The following is a 20,641-nucleotide window of genomic DNA, read 5'->3' on the forward strand; positions in this document are numbered from 1 at the left end:
CTGGAGGGCTGAAAGACAACAGAGCTGAGCGAGACAGCTCCGGTGGAAATGAAGGTTCTCATGCAGCCCATTTCTACAGCAACATCCGTAATGAGGTATTTTAACTACAGCCTCTTCACTTTTATTAATTTTTGGCAAGACATTTTCTTCCCATAGCTATGGCACGGTGACTGAATTTCCTGGGAGCAGTTCCAATCTAAGCATAGGAAACAGAAAGGCACATTTCTTGACATCTCAAAGGACCGTGCACACTTATTGTGACTCAGTCTGAGCATCTTTCACTCTGTCTTGACATTCTGCATTTTTACACTGAAACATTTTTTCATTCGAAACCTAATCGTTCTCTTTGTCTTTGTCCCGTGCTGGTATGAACCCATTTAACTTGGTGCGATCCATCACATACTGCGACAGGTTGGTCATACTGGTGTTCCCCTCTTTCCTTTCCCTGTTTTCCTCATCGGGTTCTCCATCTTCTTCTTCTTCCTCCGTCCTCTCCTCACCCAGCATGGCGCTGCCATTGTTTATGCTTACACTCGCCCGCCGGACATCTTCAGGAATGTTCCTCCGCAGTTCACGGTTCTTGTTGCGTCTGGCCATCTTGGTGAGGGAGCCGAAGCGAGGGTTGAAGAGATTCTCCTCCGAGGAAGACGCTGTCTGTGGAGTTTGCTCGCTACCCTGATGCTCGTACGACTCACAGGCCCCCTTCAGCCTCAGGTTGTTCAGTTTGGTGTCGATGCTCTCCTGGGAGGAAGTCTTGAACCGGCCGGCATCCAGACTGGCGAACATGGCCCGTTTCTCTGGTGACAGCATGTCGAGGGAGTGAGCTCGCTGCTCCAGGCCCAGCTGACGGCGCTCCATGCTGCGGATGGTGGCGGCCCTCTGGAGCTTGTCATGGATCTCGACACTCAGGCGTCGCCGCGTTTCACGGAACTCCGCTCGTACGTTTGCCTTCCACTCAGCTGCATGAGCTTTGAACTCCCCAACCTACGACAAGAGTGCAATAATGAAAGGATCAGGAAGGGGTTTAGAAAAGGAGATGTACTGTTTTATAACTGATCTCAATCTTTTAGTTTACAAGAGATTCAAAAATACGATCCAAAGAATGAACCTACAGGTATTGTCAATATGGCAGGGCTAGAAAAATACAGAATATTAGTGTTACAGCTAAATTCACAGAAAATATGAGCACACAGCTGTTTTTGAATCTATTCTAAACTAATAGACTGGAATCAGTATTGAAACGTAACTTTTCATCAAAACATCTAAAATGACAAACACGACGCTAAGCTGTTGGCTGAGTGCATGAATCCTCTTCTGACTTAGTCAAATACAACCACATCTTGAACATCATATACCAGGATTTTAATCTGTTCTAAACTAATAGCTCGGGATCAGTTAGGAAGCCTTTTCTGACTTAGTAAAATGAAGCTACATCTTGAACAGCTAAAGCAACAGCAGGATGTCAGAGAACCTTCTGGAAAGGTCTGAGCGTCAACCAAAAATCTAAATGAGAGACCAGACAGAAGGGGCAGGAGTGACAGAGGCTAAAAAGCTTTTTATTTTCTACTCTTCTAATATAGACTTGACCAATAGAACCAGAAGAACCCCACCTCTTCTTTGGTCTTTTTGGACAGCACTCGGAGCCAGTCTCCAATCATGCTGAGGACGGCCGCAAAGTACGCTAAACCTACAAGGATCCAGAACCACACCAGAGGCTTGTACCACTTCATATATTCGATCCCACGGTTTCCACCTGGTGGAGAAGGAAGAAATACCAGCACAACCAGCAATTAGTCATCATCGTAAAACAAAACAGTGCATTGCGACTGAACAGCCTTCTGTCGTGTGACTACCTGCCACATAGTCTCCTATTCCCACGGTAGTGAGAGTGATCACAACAAAGTAGATCGCCTCCAGCGTGGTCCAGCCCTCGATGTGTTTGAAGATGACAGCAGGGATGGTGACGAAGACGATGCAGCCGGCCAGGATGAACAGGATGGCGGACGTCACTCTTATCTTTGTCTGGCTGATCTGTCTGTGTTTTTGCTGAGAAAACCAAATGCAAAGTGCTGTTAGACATAACACAAGATTATCTACGAGTGGCACATGACAGTCAGAGAAACAAAGCGGATGTGGTCATGTAGTCCATTATAAAACAATGGGATATGAATAAAACATGCATTAAAAAGCTGAAAATAGCTTGTTGTGTGAAAACTTTTGGAATTAAACTTTCTACACTGTTTTTTTTTTATACACTTGCAAATGCAGTAAAACCTCCAAGGCATCACAGCACGCAACCAAAGCAGGAACAATACACTGTAATACTTGTAACTCACCCTGAATATCTTCTCAACTCTCAAGATGCTTTTCACAAAGATGGTCCCCAGCTGGTCTCCGATCCCCGCCAACAAAAAGCCAAAGAGAGGGATGCCAAATATGGCATAAAGGATGCAAAAGATTTTTCCGCCTTCCGTGCTTGGAGCTATGTTTCCATAACCTGTCAAAACAGTGAAAGTAGAGAGAGGAGGAGAGAAGAAGGGAAAAAAACGGAGGGAAAATGAGTCAAGCAGCGTGACATAAAGGACAACAAAACAAAGATGCAGAGCAGGGCTGAGGAGAGGTGGTGAGTAAGATGAGGAGCAGAAGACAATCAAGACTTTCTTATGCAACATAATCAATGGAAGCTCTTATGTAATACCTCTCAGTTCCTGGAGCAGGGTTCAAACAAGCTCTAACAGAGACAATAATTAGGTTCCCTATAAAGCAAATTATGTTACCAATGACCTTACAGTGACACAAGAAGGTATAATGAAGATGTCTGGGAAACAGAAGACACAATATACTGTATATTTTGCTCTTCTTTAACATGCTGTGACCAGAAAATTAGCATCGTATGTGTCCCTTTAGCCATTTATTTTCATTTCTCTTTCATCTATTCTTTTCTTCGAGTTTTCTCACATCAAGCAGTTGGATCATGAATATTTCAGAGGTTTTTATTTAAATTTATTTAAGGATGTGTCAGAAATAGAATTTATATATGAAGAGTTCATTTACAAAAACAGATAACTCCATCTTCACAAACATTCAGAAAACTCACTTTCCTATCATCTGCCTGAGACAACATCAATCAAACTTAAGTTTTATCATGTCATGTCTACTGAGTCAAATCCACTCAATTTCAATTTGATCGATATTATTGATTGATATTATCTCAAGCAAACAACAACAAAAAAACATTTTCTGAAAATCTACAAAAATCGAGTTATCTGTTTTTGCAAATGAACTCTTCATATATACGTATATAAACCTAAATTTAATCCTAGATATCTTGGGTCTCACATTGTACCTTGTGATACTAGAAAACAATCTTTATCTGGGCAGTGAGGTAAATGAAGCCACTAAAAGCCGAATGTTATATTAATTAAATCTGTGATCCACACTATAATAACAGGTCAGGGACATTGCGTTTTTCCAGTCTCTTAAGCGATGGTTAATTGAGAGAACAGAGACGTTAATTTTTCAGCTCTGATGTTGCAATTATGGTTTCTAAGTATATCCAATGGTTTTATTAGATCAAAGCTTCCAGGCATCTTTTCACTTTCCTATTTCAAAGAATTGTGATCAGTCACAAATTATTTATAATGTGTTCTTGCAAAAGCAGCAGCAGCTTTTTAGGACGCAAAAAGACAGACAAGTTAGAGTAAAACCACATCGTCAATGCCAGCAGTGTCTGTTTTGTGAGCATTCTTGAGAACGGCAAGCTTCACGGGTCGTTAGATCCCACAGCGGTCGGGCGTTGCATCATTTAGCATCACCTCATGAGGGCAAAGCAATTTGTCAAACTCACCTGAGGGCAGTAATAACAGGGAAAGATTTACACATATTTACTGGGATTTGTAATAAGAAAACACCTTTGACAAATAGATCTATTGTTTCACCCCACTGTTAATGTGCGTTTAGAGGGCGCTGAGTGTGTTAAAATGTTATTTCATAATTTGTTTTTCATGTCGTTTTTTATTCCATGTAGCTGCATGAAAAAAAACCACCATCGCAGAAGGAAATTCCTATTGTGAAGTAAAATCATTTTTAAAGACTTTTGAAATAAGAAATGTTTATAAAACAAAGTTCAAAGTTACTTTGAAAATGTGAAAATAAAATTAATTTTACAACAATGAGGTAGGTTTAATGTTGCTGTGTAATCCTTTTAGAGATTGCTTGTTTATGAGTTTTACACTTTATTCGTACGATTATTTATTTAATAATGACCTTTTGTGATTTATTAAACACGAAACACTTTGAGTAAAAATGTTTTTAAAAGGCTTATAATAATTTGGGCAACGTTTAGCTACTTCTGCTCATCAACATGGGACGAGCAGAAGCAGCGTCTTCGCTCTCCCAGTATAATATGATCTACAATTACAGGGCAGCATCACAGCACTTAGTAACTGTTATAACTGTACATCTAGGAAAGCCTTGATACATGTAATGTTGTGCATGTTTTAGTTTTTTTTTTTCATTATGTGGTTTGGAGTTTGCTTTAACTGACTGAACAGAAGACGAGGGTTGGGACCAAATGCTTAAATTTTTTTCCGGAGTTTGCTACAATTTATGGAACAAAATGGGACAAAACATATATATACATATATATATATAATTCATCAGGATGCTTTAACACATAAATGGGAATTGTACTGGCTGTCGACAGCAGCAGATGTAACTCGCACTAGATAAAAAAAAAAATATTGAAAGACCAATTATTAAAATCAAGATTTTTTAAAATTTGTTAAGTGGTCCATATGATGTTTTTTATACGTATCATGAGAAAACTGTACAATCACCACCCTAATCAAGCTTTTCTGCCTCAGCACTGCAGTGTACTAACCACAGCTTCATAAACATGGATTCTGATAGTCAGAGTTTTAAACAGAACAAATTTAAGAAACCAATCTTGTCAACAGCAGGGTGGGATTTTCTGTCATTATTCTTCTCCATAATTCAAACTAATTCTAATTCAAACATGTATGACTGAAGAACTCCAATATTACAATTTTCATTGAGTGTTTTAATAGTGTTTGAACATAGTCGTTGGTGTGCTCGAGTGGGTCAGAGACAGAGGCATGGATAAGCCATCCATGCATGCCAAAGCAGGCAACAACGTGGAGTTACATCTAACAAGCCATTCTAAGGCATGAAGGAACTGTTTTCATTGGGGAAAAAAATGCTAAATATGTCATCTTAATGAACAAGGATGGTTTTCTAGGGGTTTAATTTAAGGCCAATAGATAGAGTTCAAAGCCGTTACCTATGGTTGTAATGACAGTTCCAGCAAAGAAAAAGGCACTGCCCAGGTCCCAGTAGCTTGAGTTGTACGATGTGTCTCCGATAGGCCTCACTCCTGCACTCACAGCGTCTATGGCATGCTGGAAAGATTGAAAATGTGTTAATTACAGTGACAACAAAAGCAGGTATTACAGCTACACAGCAAAAACAAACAGAGATGCACCATTGGACAGAAAAGCAGCCAAAACACTTCATGGCACCTGCCTCCAATTTTGCCACTGAATTCTCTTACAAAGAGGAAACAAGAGCTATGATTGGATGCCAGCTCATCTGATGGCAACTCAAGAAACACATGCCTGCTTTGATTTTCCAATACAGAGTCCTGACTGCGTGAGCAGAGAGAGTAATTAACCCACCAGTGTTTGTGTGTATAGGTTTATGTTACGTGCATTTAATTATTGAGGAGTGACCCAAGTATAAGTATCTCCAGCATCAACATGAAAACTCACTACCTGATAAAAGACAACAAGAAAAAAAACCCTAAGAAATCCCAGGAGTAGGTGAGGGATGTGAGTCGAATGGGGAACTGGGTTATTCTGAGGCTGTAATAACAGGCAGGGGAGCTATGTGGATCGACTTTGTGATTAATTCAATCATTTCAGTGTAATTATATCTCAGTAGAATTTTATTATATTGTGTTACTGTTTAACAAAATGCTATTTGTCTAAATTACTGAGTCCAAACTAATTAGAAACTCACACAATAAGAATTGCAATGAGCACCAATAAGATTATTATTATTAGGAATATTTTGCATGCATTTATTATGACTCTGGCTCTAGTTATGGATCTGCACAACAGCAATTCCAATCTTTAAAATGTGAGTTTACAACAAACACAATGTCTTCCTTCTACATGCATAATGTATGTCTGTTACTTGTAGCCAGTTTAAAGTTATACTGTAATGTGCAAAGGAAGATATTTAGTCTGTTTTTCTTTGTGTGTGTGACTGTATTTGATTTTTTTGATCCTTCAGATTTATCTTGCAGCGTTTTATGGATGTTTCTGCCCCAGAACAGACTTTTTTATTTACGTAATTCACACTCTGGAAAAAAACACACATGTGCAACTAATGTTATCGTGCAAGCATCCTGTAATGTGTTACTATGCGCATACAAATCAAACTAATGCCTGAGAACCATTCCATAATTCATCTTTCACTGCTACTGTTCAAGGTTCTGAACAAACATGTGGCACGAGATGTGTTCAATTTACTCCGTGTCTGGCTTTTCAAGTGCGGACAGTTTTCCACTCCATCCGCAGATTAAACCCACGTAGACGTTCAGTTGCGGTTCAAAGATCATTATCTCGCTTCTCTTCAGCTTCAACCTTTTTCCTTCGTCCATCAGTTTTTCTAAATCCCCCCGACCGCCTCGCGCCTGGAAAACATTCACTGCATCATTATTCTCACTGATGGCCTCCTGTGCTCCATTACACCGCCATGAAAAGTTATTCTGGTATCTTGTATTCTTTCTAATTTCCCTGTTTATGAGCATTTTGTGGGAATATGTCTGTGCAGATTCTCAGTCATCGAGGTCATGATAATCCCAGGGGCTTCAGTGAACTTCTCATCTAAGAGGTTTCTTCAGCTCCTTTGTGAGAGAAGCATTTATTTTTGCATCTATATAGAAATTTGAACTATAGACTAATGCCTGTGGGCTCCATTAAACATTGCTGCTGACATGAAAGTGGCTGTGAGGAATGTCTTCTGTCAGAAAAAGCTTCAGTACCTTTACCAACATTCCTATAATGTTTATTACTTCTTCATTCAGAGCAAACCCCCCAATCCATCTGTGCAGGCTTTTAGTGAGATGCGCGTCCATATAATAAAATATGCATCAACTCTCGTGACATACATTTCAAAGCAGACAGAGAGTCGGACCATTTCTGAACGCATCGCCGCACATGCCTACTCATAATCTTGCATGTGATTACCTCAGCTCCATCAGCGCAGCCCCCCAGTGAGACCGATTTTGTATCTAAAATTAGCCAATTGCAATAATGCTATTTCACATGTTTTAACAGCTACTTTATAGGGGAAAAAATCAAAGTGGTAATTATATAATAAAACCCCAAATAGCCTCATTCTGGAGTCAAGGGAGAGCTATAAATAGCTGCACAATGTATCTGAATTCTTTATGAGGGAGTCTATTTTTGTCTCGTGCCTTTTTCACAGCCAAGTTCATGCTGCATTAGAGATGTGAAAAATCCTCCTTTCGCACTTTTGAGGCACGAGGACAGCGCCTTTGTGTTGCAGCACATTAATTACCGAGACAAATGGTGTTTTTGTTTCACACACCATCTTCTGTTTGGATTTCACTAAGGAATCAGCACGCAGACATTCTTGCAGACACGAAATTGCCACCAAGCGCCCGTGACAGCTTGTGTGCTTTCACATTCTTCACTGCAGGATCATTAGAGAGCAATCAAACTCACTGCAGATTTTTATGCTCTCAATGTGCCTTCCTGCCCCACAGCAGGTGACGGCAGTTATCCAGCCAGCATGATGCTTCACTCTCTCCTTCACCCAAGCTCGCTGTGACTCGGTGCCAAGCACTCTCCTCTGCAGCACTTTCACCATGACTAATATCTATAGCTATACCTTAATCACCTTGAAGGCTTACAGCGTATCGCCATACGGGGGAACTGTGGCCCATCACAGATACGGTGGGTTTGGCTTTTTCCAGCATGATTTCTATCATTTTTAAAGAAAATAATCTGTGCCGGTATAAATGATGAAGGTGTAGGCTGCATGTCCTGACGTGGTTTTACTGCAGGTGGTTTAGTCAATACAAAAGTTTATTTGTAGAAAAGTGACTCATCAACAAATGGGGCATGACTGGTGTCAATAACAGCATGGCTTCACATCGCACCACAGCGTGAGTCATCCATACGGCACCGGAAAGCCAATTAGGTCTGCTGTCTCTGTGGGCACCCAGTGGGTGTGTGGACAACACAGATACTGAGGCAGACGAGAGGAGGTCAACAGACATGCCGAGACCCAAGCTGACACACATTACGTCGACACGCTGTGGAGCACACCTTAACGAGAGCTGCCGCTGTAAAATATCTCCTCCTTCACGCACATACATGCTACCCAAGGTTGCCATTTTTTTCTGACAACTCCTCCACCGAGCAGTTTGACAACAGTGAGTCACCACTGCTGTGTCCCCACAGAAGCTCTTCTAGCTGAGTGACAGGCTTGACACAGCATGAGCAGACCGATAAAGGGACCCGTTAGAGGACCAGGCAGACTTTTTGATGGAGAACTTGTGAAGCAGAGTGTCCTGAAGGCCTTTTCTTGAGATAGCAGGAGGAAAAAAATGGTGTTATTTGTCAGCGTGAGCTTGACACATGGCTTGGTATTTGTTATTTCTGCAACACTTAGTGTGGGAATACCTTCATAACTCAGTTGAGTCAGACATTATCTCTTCTGATTTACAGAAAATGACATTTTACGGAATACGGCAGTTAACTGTCTTGATCAGACTCAGCAGAGAAGAAAACGCGCTCGTATTTGTACAGTAAATATGAATCTACCACCAGTATCTGCTCAAAAACTGGAAGCTGGTTGAAACAGCTCGGCTATCTAAAGGTAAAAAACAGCCTAAAAGCTCTGACTGTTTAATCTGTACAAGTCAAATATGACAAGTTTATGACAGTTTAACATAAACCACAAAACAACAAATATGTATATTGTTCAAAACATCAAACAGAATTAGTCAGATGTAATATTGTCAATGAACTCCTCAGCTTTCATGTCTCATAACGATCACATGTTATCTCACGTATCTGAAATCTGATCATTTGTCCAGAAGACTGTCTGTGATTCAAGCTGCTGCTGCTCGTACTTCTGCTCCGAGCAGCAGGAGTTGTGCGACTGCTGGCCTGTGCAATGAATAATTGATTCCCTCCGGACCCCAGGCACACCATGCTAAAGGTTTTAATTTCCACACTTCTCTTCTTAGGAAATACTGTCATTGATTTCTTACAAATTCGTGATAGCACTTTTGAAAGCTCAAAGGTTGAGCACCGCAAGGGAGGAAAAAACAAGGATGCTGCTTTGAGTAAGAATAAAAGAACAGAGGTGGGCGTGGAGAAGGAGAGAAATAGATATTCAGTCCACTACTCACCAGAGCAGTGTTGAAGATGTTAACATCAAATGAAGGCATTCTAGTGGAAAGTGGAGCACAGCAAATGCCATTCGGTGGGTTCTCTCTTTAGGGATATTTCAAGCTTAAGAGAATCAGGGGGGCCCACTGTGGCACTAATGCGAGTCTTGTCTTTACTACTCTTAGATTACAAGTGAAAAACATGAAAAGCACATTATTTCATGAAGGTTCTTTTTGCTCTCCTGACATCAGCGTGATGTTCTTTCAATTTCTGCTGATCACTTGCTGATGTTGGTATTTCAGCTCTTGCTGTGATTCAGTTCTTTCGATTGTTGTTATTGGCACAGGATGTCCACGTCTTCTTCTTCCTGAAAATCTGAAGTCCATATAAAGGAGTACGAGATTGATCCTTTTTTCATCTGTCCCTGCACCACCTCACAAATCAAACTTTCCACTCAGCAAACCGCTCAGTGGTAAGTCTCAAATCATTTTCCAATTCCGTTTCCAGTTGTACGTGTCAGTTTGATGTAGTGACCTTAAAGCTTGACCTATGATTCTGGGTGCGATGCCAGAGAGCAGCGTGAAGCATTGCCTCACTCTGTGTTATAAAGCAGCTGACGGAGTAAAAGGACACAGTAAAATGCACTGTTAAGTTGCAACGTGATGCGAATGCTTCTTTTTGTCATTCTGCCTGTTATCTGGTCCGATGAACAGGAGCAGGTATTGATTGGGAACAAAAGTTTGGTAAAATGTGGAACACGGTACGCTACAGGTCAGCTTAAATCAACAATATGTCACAGGTTATCGGTTTTTAACGACAAGTGACTGTGCACAAGTTCGTATTTTGGATATTAAATAAATAATGATGTTTTCTCCTTTATAGTCACAGACTTTGTCGGGGTTTTGTGTAGATTAGTGCATATAAGAGGATCACTGAGACCCTGAAATCCTGGTTCTTCAAAGTCCTGATTTATAATAACAAACTGCCTAGAAGCTGGTCACACACAGTTCTGATAGAAAACTGAAAATCTTGGCCTCCAATATTTCTTACAATAAGTACAACCCTGCTGTTATGGCCATGAGCTAGTTTCCTTATTTAAAACGTGTGGGTGTTGTTAAAGCAGCACTCTGGAATTTCAGACTGTACTAATACATTTATTACAGAGAGTTTAACTTTGTTATTTCTGAAAACAGCCCACTACCTACTGCAAGTCCAGAAACTAGGTCTTCTTTATCAGCATTGCTTTTTCTTTGCGCACAAACTGAACAACAACAAAATCAATGTTGAGCTGCAATTACAATTCACCATTCTTTGCTGTGAATGCAGCATAAAGGTCATTGCAGCCAATCATTTTTGAAGAGGATCAATGTCATATAGGCAGAAGACACTTGATTGGCTTTTTCTCTGTGATTACATTGATGTGCTGTTATGTAATATATAAAACTGAACGTACTGCTGTGGTGTATCTTCCAACAGGTGTGAAGTGTCATTGAGAATAATGGGTATCTCTGCGGTGACCCTGGAGTTATTATCGTGCTTGTGGCTGGAGGATGGATCTGTTGGGCACCAGCCAGGGTGCAGATGCTAGAGAGCCTGTCATCTGATGGTGCTTTAGACACAGTATAATCAATTTATCATCTCATCCACATCGCGAGAAGGAACCCAATAAAATGGCTATTTTGAAAAAGTCAGAAAACAGGCATTATTATTGCTCTGAAAACCTACTTGTGACTGAGCTGAGTGTAAAATCTGAACGAGTGAATGTGTGCAACTCACACACATTCATGTTTAGATATCGAGTACAGCTAAATAGTGTAGCACAATGACAACAGTCCAGGATGACAAATGTGACACAGACACTACAGTTTGTAAAAGGAAAAGATGGAAACTTCTCTGCAACGACTGGATTTCAAAGCAGTAGAGTGACTCTGTAATGGAGCTACATTATGGATGACTGTTGTGAGTTTGACAACATGTAACCATCATGCTCAAGCACCTGCTCTGCAGCAACAGCACCAAAACTACTTCAACCGAAGCACTTACACAACTCAAAGTTCTTTACAAGCCTTTCTGAGTTTTCAGCTGCAATTCATCGTCTTAATTATGGATGAAACGGACAAAGATTAGAGTAACTCATCAAATAAGCATCCAAACATATGCACTTATTGTGACGTTCCACACGTGAGGAATCCTGATCTGGTTGCAGCTTGGACAGCTAAACCCATCTGAAATTCAACATAAAGCTCGATGATTAAGAGCAGCTGCAGATCCCAGATAAGTCGCTTTAGGTTCGTTACTACGAGTGACCCCTCCCTCACTGTCACACTGTTTTTACGTTGTCATTTGATGCATTACACATATTATAAAAGTCTGCGTTTAAGTTGTGCTAAGTTTAGGCTAGTTTGTCATAAATACACATAATCTAAATGAGACCAATTTTAAATTCCATATTAAAATTTTTATTCTATTTCAGATTAAAGGCCTCATTTGCTGAAAGGATGGAAATGAAGTGGAATTTAATCTTTTCAGGATCATGTGACAGGCTAATGAAACGGGAATTAATTACCGCAAGATCTCCTAATTACCCCTGATCGCCATCTAAAAAAAACTGCTGCTATAAAGGTCAGTCCTCTGACTTTCTCCTTTTATCAAACACACTGAATAGAGTGACATTCAGCATTATTTATCAGATCATTTTAGTATTTTTTTTCCTATCTTCATATCCTCTTACAAACGAATCTCTAAGCTGCCAAAACAGCTAGAAAGAGGAACCAAGAACACTGTTGACAACATTTTAAATCTCATTTCCACTCACCTTGATGATGGCATCCAGCTCGCTCGTCGTGACACACGGGTGTCTTTCCAGGAACGAGGCCTTCTCCAGAGTGATGCTGGTCTTCTGGTTGCTCTCAAATGGCTGTTCCAGAGCCCTGAAGGCCAGTCCTCCACAAACCAGGTAGAGAACAACCACGATGAACACGGCAAGCACGGTCTTCCACTTCATTACCGAGTGCAGCACAGCATTCGAGCCATCCCAGCTGGCGTCCATGCTGGCCACCACGCTGGCAGACCGGGAGGAGATGGACAGGCGAGGCAGCGGGCAGTGACCATTGACCTTTGGGTCGCAGCCCATCGGGTTCTGCATGGTGGCCACACTAGCCTGGACTAGAGTAGACTTCACCATCCCCGGCTGGGCCTTTTTAGGGGGGACCAGGTTGGTCTGGACCGCCACTGTAAAAGAAAGTAAGAGGAAAGAGAAGACAGAATAAATACATGTTATTTACCTTTTTATGGGAAGATATCAAGACAGAGAAAGTTATTCTTTGTCTTGTGAATGTTGTCGGCGAACAAACTGTCAGCTGCTGTTTAGTATGTGATGCTAAAGGCTTTATGGATACATTGAAATGACTGCACAGGGACATTTTGGTCATTTGCTGGCCTGATTTCTTTCAGGATCCCTGTAGGTGTCATTTGTCTTGGTCTCTGATAAACAATCTGTGGCACCAGATAATGAGAAAGTTAAAATGAATGTGAATTTAATAACAGTAATTACGCCCACCTTTTATCTTTCTTATGGCATACATTTCACATCTAATAAAAGCAAGGGGATACAGCTTTATGCAGACATAAACATGAGCTCATCACAGCGATTAAAAACCCTATTACCTCCTGTATGAGGCCATGAAAAGCAGTTTCTTTCTTTGACTCTGGGCCAGTAGACAAAGATAGTCTGCAACAAGACTGTCACCTCAACAATTTTCCATTCTGATGATACACCGCAAAAATGTTTAAAAATTATTTTATCACTTTTTACTGTGTTTTTTTTTAAATGCTTACTGCTTTTTCTTTTGTTTTCTTTTCTTTTTTTAAACAGATTTTTCCAGTTTAGTAAATTCAACAGATAACGCTGAGTAAAATCACAACACTAAAGACCCATGTATATGTTAACTGTAAAAAATAAATAAATAAATAAAAATAGGCCACAACTGTAATTAACATCCACATTAATATATATACTTACTTTAGTTTTATTTTATTGGTAATTTGGTGTTTTACAACATTTGATAGTGAAATTACACTATTTTTTCTTGTGTTTAAATGAGCAAAGATATCATTATTTTAAAGACATTTGACATTATTCGGGGAAACAAAGTATATTAAGGATTGAAAAAGGTAAGTCATTGTAATTTATTTTGTATATTTTCTCTGTTATGCTACATTAAAATCCAGTAAAACTCATTGACTGTAAAAAGAAAAAAACACAAATACACAAAAAAAAAATAGGTAGAAACTGTATATTGTGTCCACATCATAAATTTGCATTGTTAAAAACAGTAATTTGTTCTTTTACATTGTGTGATTGCTGTTGTTTTCATGGTTTTGAATGTTATAGTATTCCACTGTTGTCTAACTTTTTCACATTTTTTTACAATGTATGTTTTGGGTTCTGCACATTAAAGCCATTGCAGATGGGTTCTGAGAAATAAAGCCTCATACGTCTACAGTTCGTCAGCTCCTGCCGTAGAATATCTTGACATTAAACATCACTGATGGGAAAAACAAACAAAAAAAAACAAAAATGGAAAAAGTGAATCAGCAGCCTGAAGATCACACAGATGGGACACAATCAGACAAGCACTGAGAAATACTCCTCTGACACCCCTTACAGTAGCCTGATGTTAGGTGGAGGTGAAAATTGAGTTACTCTCTTCGCAGGGATGCAGGATTCAATTTTTCTAACAGGATATGAGTGAGGGATAAGTGCCACTTTAGGCCATTGTCTTTTCTTCTGGGTGGGTTTTATAACAAATGTATATGTGCTGCAGCAGGTCAACCATGAAGCAAACAGCACCAAGGAGGCAGCCAAATTTAGATTCCCTTAATGTATATAAAACATTGTATAAGCTTTTCAGAGCTCTGGCCTTCACCTCTGACGCCCCCACTTCTCTCAGATGGGAGTGCACGGAGTGCCTCGGAGCCATGGGTGGAGCCTGTGGTCTGTAATGATGCAACCCTCAAAGGTAGGAAAGAGAAATGGATTTGGTTGACGGAGGCTCCCTTTTGTTTAATGGGATGAGTATCACTTATTGGATATGGTAAGATAAATGTACACACACACACACACACACACACACACACACACACTGATGATGAGTCAAGGACGTCCAGGAAGTGTCTGACTCTCTGATCCAGGAGCTATGAATCTAGTTAGTTAATCCCTTTATCATGAGTGAATCAATAACAGCAAAGTGATGCCATAAGCTTACAGGCAGGTGCAAAGCAGCTCCTTTCAATTTACAGTATATGTCTTTAAGGGCGGTGCCGAGTTATTTTTAGAACATGAGCTGATTTAGCAAATGAAGACTGAGAAGTGAAAGATTATTTGATCAGTAACTGATGCGGTATTTGGGAGGTCATTGTTATGGATGCAGCAGACCATCGACTGGTAAATGAATTGCAAATAGTGCCAAAAGAAGTCCATAACTTCTCTTACTGAGGCGTTAATTGCTTTTCATCTCATCTCGTGAGTGAGGGAAATTGAATAAATGAGCTATAGAGCAGCAGAGCAGCGGCAGCTATAGGGCAGAAAGCTGCATGTCGCACATTTACTCACTTCAGTCCTATTTAGGTGAGAAATAAAAAATAATAATTACACATAAAGACTATGAATCTATAATTTAGAGCATGCAATAAAAGCCCAAACTGAAATGAACACAATTTGGTTTGAATTTCACATTTCTGAGGCTATGTGCCATTAATGTAAAATCCATTTCCAGCCACTGAAACAGCTTCACATTGATTTTTGCAAATTAAATAAGGCCTGAGTGGAAAGCAGGGCTTTTTATCTGATAGTTTCAGATGCTCTCTCTTAGCCCTGACTCTCTCCCTCCAGTATTTCTAGCCAGCGCAAAGCAAATGTACAAGGGTGCTCAGGTCCATAATATAGGTGCTCCTCACATCAGCCTTAAATATGTTATATATATAAATATACATCTATGTATGTATACGTATGTGTGTGTATATATATATATAAGAATAAAGAGGATGAATTTGTTGAAGCACACTTGTGGTGGCACTCTTGTTTTTGTCAACATTTCAGCGCGTCAGCTTCGTATTATGTGTGTGCATGAGATGAACAAAACCTCCAAACTAAGTTTAGTAATAGTAAACATGAAGGAGAATTTGAGGTTGGCTAAGTTTGGCTCTTGGCCCAGTTATTCCAGAAGGTACTGGACAGGTTGTAGGCGTTAAAATTCACCAGCTGAGCCTCAAAATGAAGCATCAAGTCACCCTGAATAACACATGAGAACCAGGAGTTTCCGGTAAAAATCTGATGTCAAAATAAAACGTTTGCTGCTGAAGTTGAGATGCTTATTCATCATCACACATTTACAGTGTATATTTCAGTATTTTTCATTTCAATAGAAGCTGAAGCTCAAGAGAAGTTACTGTTATTGGAGCTTACAGAGGGTGTAGAACAGCTCTTTGGACAGGAGCGTTTCATACTTGTATTTTGACAACTGTTTCAGTTTCACTATGGTTATTTCTGCTCACTTGACACTATTGAGCTTCGCATCCAGCAGCGTTGTATTGTAGCCTACAAGGATGGAGAATAGGAAAAAAAAAAAAAAAGCTTTGTCTTCTAATAACGGTCCTTTTGTACTACGGAAAAAAGCGGATTTTTTTTCTTTTAAATAATAATAAATAAATAAAAACATGCGACCAGCAAATGTAAACTGTTTAAATCGGGGAAAGATGTAGTCTGACGCGATTGTGTCTCATGTTTCTCCACCATGAGATGTTACTGAGATCACGAGTAGCCTCCCATTAAATGATAAATATCTAAAGTTAATGAGAAAGCAGGATTTACCAACCTTGTTCTGGGTCCCAGTTAACTTGTTTCCTCGGGTTTTCTATTGGAAATTTCATCTCTGTTTTTGTTCCCAGTCAAAACGCCAGCAGTGTAAAAAATCTATTCAGTGCGATTGCCAAATTACACAATAACACAAAAATCACGACAAATTTCTCTCCCGCATCTTCGACACACCAACATCTTTGCGTGGAAGTGGGTGTAATTTGTAAAGAGGAATAAGCGCGTCGCAGAACCGCATTGTCTGCCCTCCTCGTACCCCCTCCTCTCTTTTTTTTTTTTCTCTCCACCTCGCCTGGACGCGTGTGTCGTTCGTCTGACAGACTGAAATACTTGTGACACCTTTTTCACTGAGCTGTCGGTCCAAACCACATCCCATCTCACACTCAGACACACACACGCCACTGGTCCGGTCCACAAACACAACGCGTCAAACCAGGCAACTTTACGCACGCGTTACACCAGGCAAGCGAGAACAACGGGAGATGATGTTCTCCTCCCTTCAGTAGCCAAAGCGCACCACTCCACCTGCCTTTACAGGAAATGTGCATCGAGCTTTGCATCAGCTGCATTTTTACTAATTACTGGAATCGATACTCACTCTTGTATTTTTGCTCCAAATGGGGTTATTCTCTCATCGCTTGGCAACCGGCGACCGAGCACATGGCGCTGGAAGGCAAGTCAGGGATGTAAAACACCAAATCAGCGGCAGACTTAAACCATTACATCATTCACATGTATGGGAAACTGAATTATTTATGAAGTTCAATTGTTCAGACACGTCACCGCCTCCATCCCGTCAAACTCCTAAACCGTGAACTGTGTCACATGGTTAGGGAGACAGTGGGGTCTTTTTTTGTTTGTTTTTTAAGTATAGGCTGACTTGAACATTTTTATGGAATGTTAAGTAAACGACAGCTTATGAGTACCGAAGAAATATAACCAAATTGAAAGAGTTTTTTTATGGTACAATAAAAGTAGTAAAACGATCATTGTCTATTTTCATTTATTATATATATTATTTTTTATTTTTTAACAATTGTATTGATTTCAATAGACAGTTAATTCACTTGTAAAAGCCTAATACTTGATTAAATTATAATATTTTTTTAAAAAAGGTTGATCATGGTCTTTTTTGTTTCCATCATGGTTACACTACTGCTGCACCTATACAATGATAGTCACAAACCTATCTGTAATTAAAAGTGCACAATAGTAAGTATTTGCTATTATGTTTCAGCACAAAAACACCAGAATACAATACACAAGACAAACCAGGAAAGCAAGCACATTCTGCAGTAGTGAGGTTAGTTGAAATGGATTCAGGAAGTAAAACAGCATTAAAAAATAAAATTAGTGGTAAAACTGCTTAAATGGCTGTAAAATTCAGCATGTGGACATTAAATATGGATGAAACTAATGCCATTATTAACTGCTTTACAAAGAGCAATCACTTGTTTTTGTTCTACTTGTGCCTTTCCTGCTATAGAAAAACAGTAAAAAACAAAACATAACAACAACATCAAAACAAAAAAGACAAAATGAATGAATATTTGTGAATAACAAGCTCGGTTACATTTATTCAAACAGCAAAATGACATGTAAAGTGTAAGACTGCCTTAAAGAATTAAACTGTTGTATTGTGCCCACATACATTCAGCATATATTTCTGACTGAATTGTCATTTTACGTGGAAAATCTGCATATTCAGAGCTTTTCAGTTTTGCAAAATTTAAAATACTGGTTTTACTCTATGTTTACAAGATGCCAGTTAAGTCACATCAGAAACCATAACGAGCTTACATAAAGTTATCATCTAATGTCATTCAGTTTTCAACTGATACATTCATTCATCAGTTTGTGTCTGTTAAGCGGATATTGATACTAATAGGAATCATCCAACTGTGGTCAAGGCAAACAGTCCAGTCACGTGAGAAAATGTGTTCATAGTCACATTTTGCAACACTACTGTTTAGTGTTTCACAATTCTTTTCACGCAAATGACGCAAGGGGTTAAAAGGTCTCTCAAACAATACAAGGAACATGGCAGAATTAACAATATGATGCTGACAGAATGGCCTCATGACCAAAATGCAGTCACTTGAATCATAACTTCTATTGACTGCAATCTGTTTTCCCACATTGGACAGTTTTTCACGCTGCCACATTATTGTAAATGAAGCCGCTGAGGCCTGTGGTTTTAATGATAACAGCGCACCATAGTCAGGTCTTATTGTGCAGTAATAAAGAAAAGATAATGGCCTTGGTGCATCTGGTCGGTGTCTAGGACCCTGGGGAGCATCATGCAGATGCTGAATTAATAATCACAGTCTTTGCTCTTATTAGTTACATGGACATCCATGCTGGTTCAATCAAGGACAGTAACTTGACTTCGTTGTCACTTGTTTGCCTCAAGTCACCAAAAGTATAGTGAAAGTAGCACAAACATACAAAGTACAGACCTTTTCACATTAGACATTTTGTAACGCAAAAGTAGGAAAGCACAAGTCATTAAAGGAATTATGGCAGAATTTTAGGTGGTTTCTAGTTTCTGGGTTCTGGTATTACAATTGCTTGCTGGCTTACTGGGACACTCGAACAGAACTGATGCATTATTGATGTTATCAGCAACATCTGTGTTGTGTTGTGTTTTGGTTTTTTTTCCTGCTATGATAGTTTAAAATATCTGCAGTGAAAATGTCCTATAACTAGTGAGAACACAAGCTATGTTCATTCATTGAATGACAAATGGAACAACTTCAGTTATCTCTACACAGCTGCCAGTATGTCTAATTTTTTAATGACAAAATAAAGTCACAGTCATTGTTATTCCAATATCTTCTCATCGGGGTGCGTCATGGGAAAATGACATTTAATTCAGGATGCCTGGAGATAGTCCCTGTCAAGCAGGACCCTAGGAGGGTTGTTTTTAAATGGCTCTGTAGTTTTAATAGCACTGGCGTCTGCTCCTTTCAGGAAGACAGTTGTATATCAGTGCAATTACTCGGTTATTTTTGTGCAATCTTGCTCTTAATGGGCAGGTGCAGAGGCTCTGGTACAGATGCCACCATTTTATGACCAATTAGGACAGTATGGGCTGGCTTTTGTTGTGCCTCGTGGGCTTTTACTGGCTGCACTTGATATACACACTTTGATTAATATGCAGAATGTAGTTTTAAAAATAAACATTCACACCAAGAAATCCTTTAGTGTTGAAACACAAATATTCACACAGGATTGTCATTTCTTAGATAATCCTACATATGCTGAAAGACTGGGTTAGACTTTCAGAAACAGTCCTCTGGTGGCTTAAATCATACTGAGATATGTGATATTTAACAACTATTGATGTTTATGATTCTGAAAAAACTTCCATGATATATGGAGTCCCACAAGGATTGGTTCTTAGCCCCCTGCTATTCAGATTTTTCAAGACTTGCTCATCGTTGGTATGGAGATAACACCCAGATCTATCAAGTGTTCTTGCTTTGTCTTGAGGACGTAAAAGATTGGATGCAACAAAGCTTCTCTAAACTTACCTGAAGCTCCAGGGCATTAATAACTAACCCTCAGGTCACAAATCTCAGTGTAATCATTCATCATGGTCTAGATTTTAGCTGCCATATTGAAGCTATAACTAAACCTTCGTTCTGGCATCTTTGAATGTTAAATTGTCAGTGTAAAAATTCATATTTTTGGGATTTGCAGAGTGAACTACGGTTATGCATTCATTCCTAATAAAACCATTAGACTACAATGCTGCTGCTAGAATAATGACGAACACCAAGAAGAGAGAACACATGAATCCAATTCTTAGAGCTCTGCACTAGCTTCCAGTTAAAAGCAGAACAGAATCTTAAGCCCTACTAAATATCTATAAGTCTCTGAATGGTCTGGGCTCAAAATATATCGTAGATATGTTTGCTGGGTACAAGCGTAATAGGTCTCTCAGGTCAGTCAGTACTGCCCAGAGTTCAGATCAGACTGAGTCAAATGGCGTTTAGTCGATATGCTGCCCACTGCTGGAATCAGCTCCCCTTGGAATTGAGATGTGCATCTGCTGTATCCATTTTAAGAAGCAAGCTAAGAGCTGTTCTGTTTTTTCCACTGCTGTTAATTAATCAGTTTTATTTTTAAAACGCCAACTGTGGGTATTTTTTTAGAACCTGTCTGCATTTTTATACACATAGTTTAAATTTTTCTTTTTCATGATATTGTTTTTCTTGTTTTTGGGTTTTTTTTTTTAGCTGTTTCAGTTGTTGTCTTTGATTAGTCTAAAACATATGTGTGCACTTTGTTTAACTTGTCATAACTTTTT

The 20,641-nt window shown here is 39.5% G+C and overlaps 1 protein-coding gene across 1 annotated transcript; it reads right to left on the bottom strand.

The window, feature by feature from the left end:
- Window positions 1–333: 333 nt before the first annotated feature.
- Window positions 334–16,382, bottom strand: kcnk10b (potassium channel, subfamily K, member 10b). The gene is made up of 7 exons (XM_008279847.1): window positions 16,328–16,382; window positions 12,268–12,683; window positions 5,303–5,420; window positions 2,337–2,497; window positions 1,854–2,046; window positions 1,611–1,753; window positions 334–984 (listed from the first exon to the last, which is right to left on the bottom strand). The coding sequence occupies exons 1-7, from the start codon at window positions 16,380–16,382 to the stop codon at window positions 334–336; spliced, it is 1,737 nt and encodes a 578-aa protein (XP_008278069.1).
- Window positions 16,383–20,641: the final 4,259 nt, after the last annotated feature.

This window comes from Stegastes partitus, unplaced genomic scaffold, assembly GCF_000690725.1.
Source record: "Stegastes partitus isolate 25-593 unplaced genomic scaffold, Stegastes_partitus-1.0.2 Scaffold173, whole genome shotgun sequence".
NCBI lineage: Eukaryota > Metazoa > Chordata > Actinopteri > Pomacentridae > Stegastes > Stegastes partitus.

Bases quoted from the DNA above. Each gene is read 5' to 3' on its own strand.
- kcnk10b (XM_008279847.1), bottom strand. From the start codon at position 16,382: ATGAAATTTCCAATAGAAAACCCGAGGAAACAAGTTAACTGGGACCCA. The intron at 12,684-16,327 runs GTTGGTAAATCC...TTTCTTTTACAG, and splicing joins TAACTGGGACCCAGAACAAG to TGGCGGTCCAGACCAACCTG. The intron at 2,498-5,302 runs GTAACGGCTTTG...CTGTTTTGACAG, and splicing joins AACTGTCATTACAACCATAG to GTTATGGAAACATAGCTCCA.